The 16291-nt window shown below is 38.0% G+C and overlaps 3 protein-coding genes across 3 annotated transcripts; 2 read left to right on the forward strand and 1 right to left on the reverse strand.

Annotated features, from left to right (window-relative positions):
• The first annotated feature begins 4693 nt into the window (after nucleotides 1-4693).
• On the forward strand, nucleotides 4694-5626 carry LOC125316220 (RING-H2 finger protein ATL67-like). The gene has a single exon (XM_048283917.1). The coding sequence runs from the start codon at nucleotides 4761-4763 to the stop codon at nucleotides 5283-5285; it is 525 nt and encodes a 174-aa protein (XP_048139874.1). The 5' UTR covers nucleotides 4694-4760; the 3' UTR covers nucleotides 5286-5626.
• A 1566-nt stretch (nucleotides 5627-7192) lies between these two features.
• On the reverse strand, nucleotides 7193-8182 carry LOC115755736 (cucumber peeling cupredoxin-like). The gene is made up of 2 exons (XM_030695251.2): nucleotides 7852-8182; nucleotides 7193-7737 (listed from the first exon to the last, which is right to left on the reverse strand). Exons 1-2 carry the CDS (start codon nucleotides 8036-8038, stop codon nucleotides 7313-7315), a joined length of 612 nt encoding a protein of 203 aa, XP_030551111.1. The 5' UTR covers nucleotides 8039-8182; the 3' UTR covers nucleotides 7193-7312.
• Nucleotides 8183-10252: 2070 nt separating this feature from the next.
• On the forward strand, nucleotides 10253-11768 carry LOC115755698 (uncharacterized protein At5g39865). Its single transcript, XM_030695191.2, has one exon. The coding sequence runs from the start codon at nucleotides 10395-10397 to the stop codon at nucleotides 11553-11555; it is 1161 nt and encodes a 386-aa protein (XP_030551051.1). The 5' UTR covers nucleotides 10253-10394; the 3' UTR covers nucleotides 11556-11768.
• Nucleotides 11769-16291: the final 4523 nt, after the last annotated feature.

Here is a 16291-nt window from a genome sequence, read left to right on the forward strand (position 1 = left end):
ATTTGCACAATTAGAAAGTTTAGGACTAAGTTGACAAAATACAATGGGTTTAGGACCTTTTGAACAATATTTCCCTTTTTATATTGTAATTCCTTGGTATATCCAATGGGTGAATATTTTATTTAATCTGTTCTTCTTCTTCTTTTGATATGAATTGTCTTAATGAGGAGATTATAGGTAAATAGAGATTATGAGTTGAAGTGGAATTGATCTATATGGTGAGGTTTTATAATAATTATCTTAGATTAATAGTTAGCAATAAATGATTAACCATGTTTGTTGTTTCCTTTAATTTCGGGTGGTTAGAATTTGGATCAATTGTTCATAGATGATTGAAGACTGAAGTTCTATAATTATGGTTTTATGTTACGTGTTTTGAAATTTTTATTGTTTAGTAAAGAAAAAGAGTACTTAAATATACTTCGCAAAGTTTCCTATTAGTGATTATAGTAGCACATAATAGAATAATTATACTTTTGATCTCAAATCTTTCCTTTGAAAGGAGATAAAAACAAACGAATAAAGGATAACGATGGATGAGACACTCTCCTTTTGTACAAGAGGTGATTCGAACCTTTTAATCATTTTTTAAGATGGAGTAATAGGACCTCCTAATCTTATATTAATAAAAACCCTCAAGCTCTACCAAAATCTAACTTTTTTGAGGGCTTGGGTGTTCCCCTGCCCCTCCCCCTCCTCCTCCTCCCCCATCATCCACAACCTATAAAAGTGAGGATAATTACAAAAAAATCGTAAATCTATTATATATGTGTCAATTCAATCCTAAATCTTTTAATTACGTCAATTTAGTTATAAATTTATTATTTGAGTAATTAGTTGAAATTATTAAATTGACAATTCATTAAAAGGTTTAGGATTAAATTAGTATAGATGAAAAGATTTATGATTAAATTGACACAAATGTAATAAGTTAATGACTTTGTCGACAATTTTACCCAAAAGTGGTATAAACCTATTTTACATAAAAAAAATTAATGGATAAAATCAATCGTAATATCAAAATTTATGCAGGGTTGAAAAGTGTCCACGAAACACACGTTGAATAACCAAACAAAAGTAAATTAAATGAATTCAAACGAGAGAGGCGTGGCAAAGCAAAGTTGATAGGACACTTGTTTAATTTGGGTCCTTACTTTTTTTCTTAAATGTGATTAATCCGATTTGTCGAGGGAGGGGGAGGACTGTGTTCTTTCTTTTTCTCTCTCTCTCTCTCGCGAGAGATGCTTCCCATGATTCTCTCTCTCTCTCTCTCTCTGTTTGTGGGGGTTAAAGCAAAAGAACTGTTCCCCTTGTCTTCTCAGTTATCCCCTTTCTCCTACCGCACCATCTCTCTCTCTCTCTCTCTCTAAGTCGGCTTTCGTCCCTCCATTAAATTTTGGAGCAGACAGAGCAGAGTCCTCCCTCGTCCTTCCTCCCTCAGCCTGTCATGTCCCACTTCTCGTCCTCTCTACCTCCACTTCCCTAACAACTCTCTCTCTCTCTAACACCCGAACCAGCACAGAGAGACAGAGAGACGAGTGATGACCCGATAAAATGAATTTTGACTTGAAATTATTGACAGGAATATTGATCGTCCTTCGTGACACGATCGGCGCTTGAATGATTTATTATTAATAACATTTTGATAATCTTTCAATTGTTCGTACTTTTTTTTCGTTTCTTTGTTTTCATTTTTACAACTATGGTCGAGAGGGCCATCGGTGGTCAAGGACCAAGGACTCTATCCCTTTACCAGTTACAGGCGAGGATGTCGGGCCCTCGCCTACCCTGTTCTGGGTGAGGGTGTCACGCCCTCGCTCGTGGCTCGAGACCTCCTAAAACCATAGTTGTAAAAAGGATATAAGGAAAAGAAAATGAAAAAATTTAAATATAAAATGAAGATGAAAGAATTCAAAAAAATAGTAAAATGTAATTAAAAATTATTCACGTCGATCACCACTGTGCCACATAGAACGATCAACGTCCACATTAGCGATTTCCGGCTAAAATTAGTTGAACGGACTCAGTTGACAAAAATATGTAAATGTTTATGACTGAATTTGCACAATTAGAAGGTTTAGGACTAAGTTGACAAAATACAATCGGTTTATGACTTTTTGAACAATATTTCCCTTTTTATATTGTAATTCCTTGATATATCTAATGAGTGAATATTTTATTTAATCTCTTCTTCTTCTTCTTCTTTTGATATGGATTATCTTAATGAGGAGATTATCACGGGTAAATAGAGTTTATGAGTCGAAGTGGAATTGATCTATATGGTGAGGTTTTCTAATAATTGTCTCAGATTAATAATTAGCAATAAATGATTAACCATGTTTGTTGTTTCCTTTAATTTCGGGTGGTTAGAATTTGGATAAATTTTTCATAGATGATTGAGGACTGAAGTTCTACAATTCTGGTTTTATGTTACGTGTTTTGAAATTTTTATTGTTGATTTTATTTTATGTGATAGTTGGGGCAAATACTTTTATGCATACCTTTTCCGCATTTCACCACTCCACCGGAAATTTCCTCCTTCATAAAGGATTTCTCCATAATGACCATGGACAGTTACTCCATCTTCTTCGTGTAAAACCCCGCTTGATTTAGATCGGGAATTGGCGAAGAAAAAACTACTCGAATAAAGGGTGGAATGCTTTTTTCTTTTTATTTATTATTTCTCATTAAGGACCCATGAATTAATTTCAAGATATAAGGCTTTTCTATTATAACAGTTTATCTTACATGGACTTTTGCTACTAACAAATGAGGATTTTTGTTGTTTTCACTTTCATTTTGCTTAATTAAAAATGAAGCAAATAAAGGAAGATAGATGATTTTAAAAAAAAAATCAGTTAGTTCCTCAGTTAGACCTTGGAACCGATTGACACGATATGTTTCAAGTTTTAGGACATGTAGGATAGGTTCTCGGTCTAAAAAATTTAGGAACCAGTTCCAATAGAAAAGTCCCAAGTTTCACTCGAATAAATCTAAGTAACCTTTTATAGCTCCATGAAGAAACCAGCAAACCCAATTTGCACATGCTTAACACTTTTTTTTTTTTTTTAAGAATAATGTTTTCCAAACGTTTTTGATTTGATGAAATGGTCAAACATCCTTTTCATCTCACAACCAACTCAAATAAGGTTAAAATCAATTATCCCAGTATACATTATTATTGGTACAAGAGAATGCAATTTAATAAATCCCCACCATCATATAAAATTTCTTTTCCCCGAGTCCAAACGTGTAACAAAACCAGATATATTAAGTGACACGACAAGTTTTAGTGAGGCGCAAAATAAGATACATTATGCAAGTGTTCATTTAAAGTCCACCATATTATTTAATAATACCAACTACACTGGTGGGTTTTTCTTGTGCATGACATTACTCATGAGATATTTACTTTTTCTTGCTACTCGCATAGCTCATGTTAACCAGGGGGAATGGGATAAGTGTATTGTGAGTGTCATAATTTATGTACGGCGTTCACTTGAGTGTCATAACTTTCAAAACGTTCACTTAAATATCATAACTTTTAAAAATCGTTCATTTGAGTATCACGTCAGAGCAAAATCGTTCACTCGAGTGCTATGTCAACTTTTTCGAGGTGCCACGTCGGCTTTCCGGCAAGTCACGTCAGCTTTCCGTGTTAGTTTTTTCGGCGTCCACGTCAACATGGCACTCAAGTGAGGGATTTTTGAAAGTTATGACACTTAAGTGTATGTTTTCAAATTTATGGCATTAAAGTGAATGTCATACAAAAATTATGACATTTTTAGTGTACTTTTCCTAAGAGGGAACTCTACCAGTAAGCCAGTTAATGCCTTGAATATTTTCAAAAAAATATTAGTGAAAGAGACGCAACGAAGATATCACCTTTAGGGAGAAAAAAAAATTTGCTTTACATCTCGTACTTTAAAAAAAGCAAACATGGAAGTCAAATTTGATTTTTGCTTCTCGACACTGACTCCATTGATTCCCACTGACGTGACTGTTGCTCTCATCTCCTATGCTTTGTTACAATCCAGCTTAATCTCAAGCTTGTCCTTAGAAAAAAATATGAAGAAAATCATATGTGTGCGTGTGCCCATGGAGGAAAATAGTCATCGAGAAAAAAAAAAAATCCAAACACTTTGAAGTTTAAGTGATGAATTAATTCGAGGGCGAAGTTTGGAACATCTCACGCTTTCTAAAATTAATTCTTTCCATTGTTTACTAGCACACGGCACGAGTGTATTTATCAACGACTGCCGTGCATCCTCTAATCTATTCACCATATGCAAGTGAGTACCGAATACCATCGAGTTAATTCCATAAAAAATTTAATTATTTGAATTTTTTTTTCGTTTGAGTCGCTTAGGAAAACGAATGGACGAAAATATCTTCACCGTCCATGACAATGTTTAGACATAAAGTTTCGTCGATGAAGAAAATATTTTTTTTTAGATCATTTATTTTTCTAGGAATAAACGAAGCCAAAAGACACATAATATGCTTTTAAGTAATAATTGGCTTTATAAGACCCAAAAACAAAACAGAAAAATTTCTGACCCAAAAAAAAAAAACAGAAAAAGAAATTATTTATTTGTTTTTTAAGAAAAAGAAATTATTTATTAAAAAAAAGAAAAAGAAAAAGGCCAATTTAAAAGGACAGCATCACCAACATTCTCCTCCTAACCACCCAGAAACCCTCTCTGCTCCCACTTCTGCACCACACTCTTCCAATTTTCAGAAAAAAAACACAGAAGAAAATGAACCACCCGTTACCCTCCAATTCTTCATTATCATCATCATCTTCTTCTTCTTCTTCTTCTTCTTCTTCGCTGTCCTCTTCCTCTTCCCCCTCCCCTTCGTTCGCCGATCGCATCCTCGCCCCTCTCGGCTTCGCCCTACTGGTCCTCCTCGTCGCGGTCATCTCCTACTCCTTCGCTCGCCGCCGCCGCCGCCGCGTCGGGGCCCACTCCCACCACGGCGGCTCCCTCCCCGCCGACCCCGACGACGACGACGATTCAGCTGGCGCCGCCGACGAGATCCGCGCCGGGCTCAGCGAGGCCGCGATCCTCAGCTACCCGAAGCTCCTCTACTCGAAAGCGAGGCTCCGGCGGGGGGGATCGAGCGGGTCCTGCTGCTCGATCTGCCTGGCGGACTACAGGGACAGCGACGTCCTGAGGCTGTTGCCGGAGTGCGAGCACTTTTTCCACCTCAAGTGCGTGGATCCGTGGCTGAAGCTCCACTCCTCGTGCCCGATCTGCAGGAAGTCGCTGCTCGGTTCGTGACGGCGGTTCGTTTGCTAGAATCGGAGGTGGGTACGACTCCCGTTCGTAGGGTTTCCAGCTCAAGCGTCGCTAATTGCATTTGCCCTTGGGACCTTGTGGATCAGCTCAAGCGACCCGACCAATGGCAATGGACGACCCGACCGGACCCGACCCATCCAGGCAAGGGGACAAAAAAAGTTTGTGCTTTTGGAATTTGAATTTTCGGAAAATATCCCGAGAAACACGGCATTTCGCGATTCTAATCTAATGTCAGGGGACACAGAAAGTGCGCAGCTCTGAGGATCGCGCTGTTCTTGTTAATGGTAATGAAATTCACCATGCAAATCCATCAATGAAAGCACGAAGATCGTGCGTGAATAGATTATAGATTATGGACAGTGTTGAAACAAAAGATTATATAGCTCGCTTTGTATTCTTTTCGTACAAGCTTTAATTCGTCAAGAATTTTGTTAGCGCGTGCCGCAGGCGAACTTGTTGATCAATCAATTGAGGAAATATTACACTTCCCACTTCACCTATGGTTCCCGATTTTATGAGTTTCTTTGAAATCGAATTATTAAAGAAAAATAATGACGAGTTTGATCGAGAGACGGTTCAAGAAAAAACCCAAGGAGCAATGGCAATGATCTCCTCTCGACTTTGACCCGCCTCCATCGATGAACACATTTTACTCGGAATTTCGAAATCACACGGAATTTCGAAATCACACGAAAAATTATGTGTGCTTAACTCGAAAAAAAAAAAAAAAGAACAGAGAGATCGTCAAAATATAAGATTCACAAGATTTTAAGTTATGTGATATGTAAAAAGGGAGAGTAAAAGTCAAACCAAATAAAACAAAATTGACTTCGTCATTGATGCGAAATAAATGTCCGAAGATCAAACTTTTATCACGTGAATTTATTGCGTATGCTAGAGAAATCATGTCACGGTGACATTAATAAAATCCAGAGTTGGCCAGTTACCCCTTTCCGGACTCAGTCCGTACAATTAGTCCCGGTGGTCTTCAGTCGGCTTTAGGTCACACTCAGTCAATGGGCCAAATACATTCCACTTTGCCTATAGGCATTCGGCTCTACTACTAAATGGATTGGGGGTAGGGACACTAGTATCATAGGAGCGGATTTTGAGAGATTTGAGTGTGGGAACACTAGTATCATAGATGCGAGATTTGACTATCGCACTCTGCAAAGAAACAGAGTGAAAATCAGAGTGAGGGAGAGTTAGAGATAGGACGAAAAAATAAAATAAAATTGAGTACAGTCCGCTTTCACCTTAACATCAATTGATTGGATGGTGCCTCCTCAATGCTGAAATCGCATTGTCTCTAGATAAGTGTTAAAAAAAGAATCATCTTTCCCCAAAACAGTTATGTAGAATATGCTTGCAATGTGCTTCGATAGTTTAATTCTAAGGAGATTCCTGCCCTCGGAAGCTTAATCACAGTACTTTATAATGATTATTTCAGTGAAGAAACTGATGAAAACCAGGAAGCATCCAAGATCAGATAAGACTGTTCTTGGGTCAACTTTAAAACTCATCAATCCGACGGCTGAATCCGCTCGAGCTCTTCGGTCCGATTGAAACATTCTTCAGGCATGCAGTCACTCTCGTTCCTGCACCAGAGCGGGGATATCTGTCAATGCTTCTGCATTCATTGACCCGCAAAGCGTTTGAAGCTCAGCTGAGGGACAGCTTTTCCTCCGCCAGTGGCAATCGCATTGTCTATTTGAAATCATCTGGAGTCAATTTGGATTCTTGCAATTGCCGGTTTCGGCTGAACAGGAAGTTTGATCAGTTTGAAGGGATTAGCTGGTTCCCAGAACAAATAGGCATCGACCCTTTTATGATGTCTAGTTTGTGTATCTTCTTTTGCTCGATGATCTTGCAGCGATGAACTCCGTGGCCGATCAATTCGCAGTGGAAAAACTTTTTTGCAGATCAACAGTTGCATCAGTATAGTTTTCTCTGTACAATATAAGCAAAGCGCAATAGCCACAGCAGTTCCAGCCGAAGTCAAAATGACACTAGGGCCTTAAACCACATCCCATGGAATGATAATCCACTGCAGTTAGAAAAGTGGCTAGAACGCAGAGGAACAACAATAGTTGATGTTGCGGGGCTTGTCTGAAGCGCCCGTGGCTCAGACCCATTCCCTTGTCTAACGATTGTTTGGGCAAACGAGATGGCGCCGGGGTGGCAGTGACCGTGGCTGGACCGGCAGGTAGCGGAACGACTTCTGGAACAGGATGATACACGGCAACCTCGACCTTTTGCCCGAGAGAGCAGTAACAAGAGACGCTGCAGATGAAATAGAACATGCCCTTCTCGATCAGCGGCACTCTCACAGGCCCCGCGTGGAAGGACTGGAAGGGGTTGTCCGCCGTGCAGGCCTCGTACTCACGCCTCGACACTTGCATCACGTCATAAAAGCCTGACTCGAACTCGAAAACTAGGACGAAAAAAGGAGGGCCAGAGGGATTACTTTCCCTTCCGATCACAGAGTGATCAGACACTACAACATGCATGGCAAAGGGATGAAATTAAAGAAAGCCGAAGAGATTACCGAGAATGTCGCCGACGAGGAAATAGTGGGAGGAGGACCAGTTGGAATAGTAAGTTGGGTATGGAGGGATGGACCAAATCGAGCCTCCAACCTTGTATTGCAAGCCATTGGAGACGCCGACAATCGCGCTCACCATGACTGAGAGAAGTGCTTGTGAAGTTGCAGATAACTGTCTCTGCGCTGCCATTTTTCTGCAGAGTTTGGAGGAAGGGACTGTTCAGGATTCATGGCAACAGAAGGTCTATAGACTCGTGAGGATGAAGTAGAAGATGAAGAGACTTTCGCCATGGAAGGAGAACGTTACGGTCTGCGATAGGAAGATGAATGACAAGAGGGTGTAAATGCAACATTTTTAATGATTTTCCATGCAAATGCAACATTTTTACATAATCTAATCTAGTCTAATTCAGCAATAATGGAATTTTGTACAAGACGCTTCTTCCCGAGAGATCTTGTTAGTTGGTGACAATTGGAGCAAACGATGCTTGGTTGGAATAAACAGGAAAATGGAATCATTTTCGAAACGGAAAGAGAAATGCTCGGTTGTTAAATTCGGTCGGGACTCGAGAAATCTCAAATCACAAAATTAATGTGTTTTAGCATGGCTATGCTCAGTTTTGACGATTCTAAGATGGTTTCGGTCAATTCCACTTTTGTGATAAGTTTTAGGACTTCCAGTGTATTTATCCCTAAATTTTTCAGCAAAATTAGAGGAAATTAGGAAAAAACTTGGCACGATTGCAGTGACCTTCAATATCCATAGGTACACATGAGTAATGACTAAGGAGTTATGTAAAAAATCGGATCTCAAAGACTTACAAATTGAAAGTCAAAAGTGAAAGTCGATCTCTCTAGGCGTGAGGTTTTCAATTTTCACCATTTATAAGGGGGGGGGGAATTTTTCATATAAGGGCCTGAATGAGCCTTAAGTAGGGCGTTCTTCCGAAAGATGGCTTAGAGTGAATATTGTATCACATGAGGTTTTGAAGTGGGACCGTTTTTACAAAAGAAGGTTCAAAGTAGACCTTATCTCGAACAAAGATATGAGGTGGTGTCGTTTTTTCAAAAGATGACATAGAATTGACATTGTGTCATATAAAGACCTAAAATATCCAAGTAAATTTTAAATAAGCGCCCGAGCTCATCGACCGACTCAATCCTCGCCGGCGACTTGCACGAGCGACTCATGTGTAAAAAGAAATGGGTCATGAACCATGACGATAGCAAAGGGCAACGCGAGCAAATTATCTTGATATGGTGCCAACGGAGAAAAAAAAAATATACCACGAGTTATTTTTATCGAGTATGAGGCGCCAAAAACCCAACACCCAAAGGAAGTGCAGATGTGGTTAGAATCACCATTTGATCCCACCATTGCCTCTCTCTTCGACTATCAAGATTTTGGGATGTCTCTTTTGCGATCAAAGATTAGAAGAAAAGCGGTCATCGAAAGACACGATCAATCTGCTGGCCGTTGAACTTTGGCCTATTTGAGACTAAGTTGGCAAACTTATGCTCTTATTTGAAACAAGATCCATTTTAAGTCATCCTCACCTCGAGTTCTTTTGTAAGATAAGGTCCATTTTGTGTCTTTTTTTGAGAAAATGGCTTCGCTCCGGACCTTTGTAGGTCCGTAGCTGTAATTATTTTCCAAATAGAGCTGAGAATAAGCACCAATTCAAAAGACTATGCAAACTCATTTCTCATTTGCCGATCGAATGAAGACATGTACGGCGATAACGGGGAAAGCGACGTACCATCTAATTTGAACGATAAAAAGTGGAACATATGATGCCCAATTGCCCATGCATCCCCATCAAGTTGATCGAAGATAAAGACATCTTTGTCTTCATTTCCACCAAATTTGACCTTCCTCCTTCCGTCCCTTTTCAAATGAAGCGGAAAAATTTGAAACAAAAAGAGGAGCATGCCTATCCCCAAAAACGCATTTTAAAAAAGCAAAAAGATTTCGACAAAAAACCTTTTTTTTTTTTTTTTTTTGGTCGGAAGACAAAAAAAGCTGTTGAAAAATCATGCATCTACCATTTTCGGTCCGAATCACTAGCCGTGGTTTGTAGGCCCCACTCGGGTGGGGAAATTATCTTACCGTTAGCCGCAAACTCCTCTGCTTTTGCCCCAGCCCAAAAACTCCTTTGCTACAGACCAATCCGCCGGCTCCACGTGGGCTATTCGACACGTGGCGGTTTCTTGTTCGGCTGTTTCACACGGCAATGTATTGCCTGCCGTGCGCACGCGTCGTTTCGAATTTTAAAAATTGCCGTAACAGCTTTCTAGCCGTTGAGCTCGACACGAACCATACAGTCGCTCTGTCTCTCTCCTGCAAAAAGGAGAACACGGTCTCTCACTCTTCGCTTTCATTTTTTGTTTCTTTCAGCTGTTTCTATTTCAGAGAACCCATCTTGGGTTTTCTTTGTTTTTCCTGTTCAGTCTATTCCTCTCTCTCTGTGAATTGAGATTTCAGCTTGCTGAATTTTTGTGTTTTTTGTGTTCTTTCTTTTGGGGGGTGGGGGGGTTTTCAAGCAATGAAGGGAGTGAAGGGAAAGCTATTGAAGAAGCTCAAGACGATCAAGCCCATCGGGTATCTGAAGCAGGACAGGATTCTTCATCTGAACGCTGCAGATGGGTACGTCGAGACATTCTTGAAGAATCCGATCATGAAGGCTCAAACCATGTTGTTTCCGAAAGATAATCCCGATCGGAGCCACAACTATCAGGGCAGTGTCCGGGAGGCGCAAGAACCGGAGGTTATTGACGTCACGGAGCTGATGAAGGATCTTGAAGATGCCGAAATTGGGTTTGATGACGATTTGGAGAACAAGGAGAACATTGGTCCGAATGTCAATGTGGAAAGCGCACTTCTTGGCAAAGAGAACTGTGAGAATATGCTTATGAAGTCAGAGCTGGAATCGTCTCCAGATGAGGCTTCGAGATTGTCTCAAACAGAGGAGCTACCCAGAAACAGCTTGAAGACCCCGTTATCAGAAATTGATGTTTCGAATTTTAGGCGGCCAGATTTGAATTCGTCGAGTCTTTTCGATCCTAACCTGCTCGTGGCATTTGAGCAAGCGGTGAAGGAGCAGATCAGGATCAGCCAAGAAGTGATGAGACCCAGAATTGAGGCAGAGCCAGATGATTTAGGGAAAAGTTCTGACGAGCCCCCTTCCAAAACTCGTCGAATCGAGGAGGACAATGAGGATGCTGATCCACTGTTGGCATTTGAAGAGAAGTGCCCACCTGGAGGCTGCGATTCGGTAATCTTCTACACAACCAGCCTTAGAGGCATAAGAAAGACATTTGAAGACTGCGGCAAGATTCGTTTTCTTCTGAACAGCTTCCGCATCCTGTACCACGAGAGAGACGTGTCGATGCACACCGAGTTTAAGGAAGAATTGTGGGACATCTTGGGCGGGAAGGCGGTTCCACCGAGGGTGTTCATTAAGGGGAGGTACATCGGTGGAGCTGAACGTGTGTTGGGGTTGCATGAGCAAGGAAAGCTCAAGAAGCTTCTTGAGGGAGTCCCAATTGATAGGTCTACTGGTCCATGTGAAGGCTGCGGTGGTATGAAATTCGTGGTGTGTTTCAAATGCAATGGCAGCCACAAGCTCGTTGGCGAAGACTCGTCGGCGACTGAATGCTTGGAGTGCAACGAGAATGGCTTGATTATTTGCCCACTTTGCTGTTGAGAGAATTCATCTCAGTTTCTGATCATTCTTTCCCTTGTGTGGTCCTCAATTACATGTTTCATTGTAAAGCTCCTATAAAAAAAACATCAGTGCGGTGCTCTTTTTCCCGTGAGTCCTCTTACACTAAACTGGTACGGTCATTGGGTGGTTTATGTTTGCTGAACATAGTCTGTATAATCTGAAGACGTATAAATCTTACTTACTGCCTTTCAATACAAGCTCAAGCATTCCATTTGGCAAACGCACCTGCGAAAGTGCAATCTGATTTCAAAATAGGTAGATGAATTGAATGATTTGGGGACGTTCTTTTGAAGGAAGATTATCAGTTAGAGATGGTGGATTGTGATCTTGCTTTCCTTATTCCTTGACTTGGATATTATTTCCTTTGCTTACTTTTAGACAGCAGCAAATCCTCAGTGACGAATTCACATCCAGATCAAAAGTAGGAATTGCTGCTGAAAAATTGTATAATTGTGCTCGAACTTCTGTTACAGTGGCAATTGTTTATACGAAGTCATTCGCTCCCAGCATTGCAGTTCCTTTCCACAACGAAGGTTATCAGACTGGTCCGATCAATTCCGAAACCTTTGTAGTCTATGAGGCTCTCCCTCTTGCAGCTTTCTACTCCTTTTGAGGTACTGGTTAGATTACTATTGATGTCTCTCGTTTTGGTGTGTAAGCAATGTTTCAGACAAGACCCTGAAGAGGTTCTTCATTTTTCATTCTGCCAATCATCTTCAGATCACCGAAATCATTTGACACCGCCTCTTATTTTTGTTCTTGTGATACCGCATTCTCGAGATCCATCCGGCAACCTGTTCATCCTTTTTGTTACGGAGTAATCTTACCCTGCTAAATGTCACTTTCCTCAGAAAAACTTGGCTTGGGGGAGAGATTACTCAAAAGTTCACCAGGGCATTGAGTTCACAGCTCAGAGACTACAAACAGATCAATTCCGAAACCTTTGGATTATTTCAACCGACTTAAATTTTTCATTATATTTGAACCTCAATGAATAAACAATTGAATCTAAAATGATGTGCACAGTTTCTTATTACTGAAACTCCCTTTACGGAAAAATTGGGAAAATGATACAAATGATCCATTGACTTTGGTTCAATGTGTAATGTTGTTCCTGAACATTTAATTTGTTCAATGTGTTCGTCATTCTATTTGGTCAAACGACAAATCAATCAAACGTTAGTTGATGGAGTATAGTGTTATATGCTGAGGTGGGCTTTCAAATATGATGAGTCAATACATCCATCTCTTCAAAAGAAAAAAAAATAGAGCGTTAACATGTCCATCGTTATTTGATAACGTAGATTATTATATCTTCATGATATGAATATCTTCCTCATGTAACTTTTTTTTTCCTACTCTTAAACTGAACTGGTTAGAAGCCATATCAACATTTTGATTAACTTGGATTAACAAAGATGATATTTAGCATTTTCATATAATTTAGAGATTAGATTGAATATTTAATAATAGTTTAGGGATTACAATGAACAAACTAAAAATGCAGGGATGACATTGCACATTAGATCAAAATTTAGAGACCATTTGTGCTATTTACTTGAGAAAATGCACTCCTACTTTTGCTGCACACTTTGATGCAATCATTACAGAGGTTTTCAAAAGTCCTAATCCAATGTTTCTAAACTCCGAGTTCGATTAATCTGTGAAATTTTTTTTGGCAAGCTTAAACTCAGTAAATAATAGCTGTACGTTTAAAGTAGGAGATCTACTCACCATTTGAAACGGGAGCACAACATCATAGTAACATTTAGCAAGTAAATATCACATATTATAGCAAATAGGGAAATCTAAAATGCTATCTAAATTTATTTAATATACTGTAATCCACACGATACATGTGTAGCTCACTAGATATCATTCGGAAAGAATATGACCCAAACTCGATATAATCATGTGTGCAAAAGATAGATGTCAAGAGTCACACACTCAAATGCGCACATATGAATTTATTAATCCCATGATGCTCGTGTACCACATAGTAAGTCATCGATGTACATAGCTAAGAATACGTTCCCTTGGTAGAGCTTATCTTGACTAACGAGACATTGTCACTACCAGCTCACGAAGAGGAAACCATAAACACATCTTTGCCATTGAGCACATACATCACAAGTGTACTTCACATCGGCGAGGATAAATACACATTGTATAAGCGAATGATCATAGTTATTCCATATAATTGTATCAAGATTTCTTAAAGCCACATAAGGCTACATGAGGCACATCATTTTGTGTATGAATTATAGGACTTCATGTCCTCTCAATTTTGTAAAGATCCTCTTCTTAGACAATAGAACATCTTATACTCATATAAGAAAGTTCGCTCTCTAGTGAGTAGACCATGACAAATATCCCCTGCACATGGCATCACTGACATACAAATTATCATAATATATCAGTTGTCTTGTTCAATCAGTATAAATACAATGCAACTATATCACTCGACTATTTTGGTATTCCCCGAGTCAACAATGGAACCAAAATAGCCATTTTATTTTCATTTGGAAACTCACATAACTCCTATAGATAAAACAATCATAATTCCGTATGTACCATCATCATGTGCAAATCATTATCGCATTATGTGACATATTTAATGACAAATTTACCCGGAACTAATAACACATTAATCTGTTGACATTTTCCGTCTAATCATTGGCAATCAAATAATTAAGTGTTTTTTAAGATACAAAACTTCATCTGCTTTTTACCATACCATCACTATTTAATAGGGAACATATGTTAATTTGTATATTAGTGGGATAACTTTGACATTTTATTCTTTCATAACGTATGTGCTTCATATAATTTTCCCTTTTAAGACCACGCCTCGATGAAGTTCACCTTTATCATCAAAGTTAAAACTAATTTTCAGATTATCAGGATTACATAGTCCCTAACAAAATTTCCGACTTTATGATTTTTACCCATAACTTCCACATTTCTTTTAGTCAAGCAAATATTAATCAATTTAAACATCTAAGGCCATTGATTTGTCATCCCAGACATATAAATACTTCATTTACACTATAGAAATGGCAGAGATTTTATCAAATTACCAAACAACCAACTTCTAAATTAATTATGCAATTTAGTCCAATTTTGTCTAATTGAATAAATCCTCTATATAAAGCCATTATTTCACTATCAATCACCCCGTGGTTTCTGATTGTGTAATCAGCCCTTATAATTGTCAGTATTTGTAAATTCGTCCCCAAACCTTGATAAATCATACATTTGCCCCTAAAGTTTCAAAACTATTTATTTTGACCTAGTTTGATTTCCTTTAATTAGTATAACTTGATAGTCCATTAATTAACACTTATAACCATAATATAACGCAATTAAAAGAGCCATTCATTTCTGTAAATTTTACATAGATGTCAAAATTGGTAAAATGACACTTCTAAATTTAGTTTTACCATTTCTACATTTTTTAAATCCAAGATGCAACAAAATCTATTAGTTATCATTCGAGCATATTCTAAGAAAGTAGAATTTTTTTTAATTCAAACCCAATAAATCACAATAGCTCAACATGGGGTAATATTAAGATTTATACTAAATAAACAAACATCAACATAACTAGTTAAAGAATACTAAGTAAATCAATCTAATTTAATTTCTAGAAGATTTCACTTATCTTGAGCGAAAGACTTCAAAAGCCCAAAGCCTTAATTACATTGTAAGATGCTTGATGGGTGGAATTAAAAACAACATATTGGATGAATTTTTTAGCTTGGATGACATTTGAATTGGAACCTTGCTTGGTGTAAAATATTGGAAGGGAAATAAAAAATCATTGAGCTTGAAGATGTGCGGATGGAGGTGCTCCTACGAGAAATAGAAGGAATTTTTTTTTCTATCTTTCTTCTTCTTCTTTTACCTTTTTTAAAAGAACAAATCTTACTGAACATGTCATAAATAACTAGAGTTAAAATAATAGATATAAAGAGACAAACGTAAAAAATAATATGTCATCCATGATATCATTTTAGGAGATATATTCGATAGCACAAATTAAGAGCATGTGACTGCGTTTGGCAGTCGGGATAAAAATTAGAATATGACAAAATTTATCCTATCCTATGTTTGGCTCCAGTCTAGGACAGGACAAAGTGGGATATAAGGGGGATATAACCAGGATAAAATTATCCCATGGAGAAGGTGGGATAAAGGTGGATAGGATTTCTTATGTTCATGATATAAAAGCTATTTTATTTCGAATAACAAACTTCTTAAATAATAAAATTAAAATTATTATTAAATGTGAATTATATTTGAATTATATTTTTTTTATTTACTCATATATGTATTTATAAATTTTATTTTTTTCTACTTTATAATATATATTTTGTGCATATATACACACACTTCATATCCACATCACGTCATAACATATTTTAGGTATAGTAGTATAGTTTATTATTCACTAAAAATTTATTAATAAATGATGGAACGAAATAAAAATAATGAAAATAATGAGATATAAAAATAAAAAATAAGTACAAAAATAAAGTAGAACAACCCAGATTTTAAATAAACAAAATTCAAACTTGAAAATGAAAATAATTCTCTAAGAATGTGGGGCAATGAAATTTCTAAAAAAAAAAAAAAAATAGAAATCTTCATCTACTTCTCCTATGTATCTTTGGTTCATATTAAAGTTTCACCACTCCTTTGTAGTTTTATAG

The sequence above is a fragment of the Rhodamnia argentea genome, chromosome 8, assembly GCF_020921035.1.
Source record: "Rhodamnia argentea isolate NSW1041297 chromosome 8, ASM2092103v1, whole genome shotgun sequence".
Lineage (NCBI taxonomy): Eukaryota > Viridiplantae > Streptophyta > Magnoliopsida > Myrtales > Myrtaceae > Rhodamnia > Rhodamnia argentea.

Excerpts from the sequence above, each read along its gene's own strand:
- LOC115755736 (XM_030695251.2), bottom strand. The coding sequence starts at position 8,038 with ATGGCAGCGCAGAGACAGTTATCTGCAACTTCACAAGCACTTCTCTCA. Across the intron at positions 7,738-7,851 it reads CCTCGTCGGCGACATTCTCG|TTTTCGAGTTCGAGTCAGGC; the intron begins GTAATCTCTTCG and ends TTTTCGTCCTAG.
- LOC115755698 (XM_030695191.2), top strand. The coding sequence starts at position 10,395 with ATGAAGGGAGTGAAGGGAAAGCTATTGAAGAAGCTCAAGACGATCAAG.
- LOC125316220 (XM_048283917.1), top strand. The coding sequence starts at position 4,761 with ATGAACCACCCGTTACCCTCCAATTCTTCATTATCATCATCATCTTCT.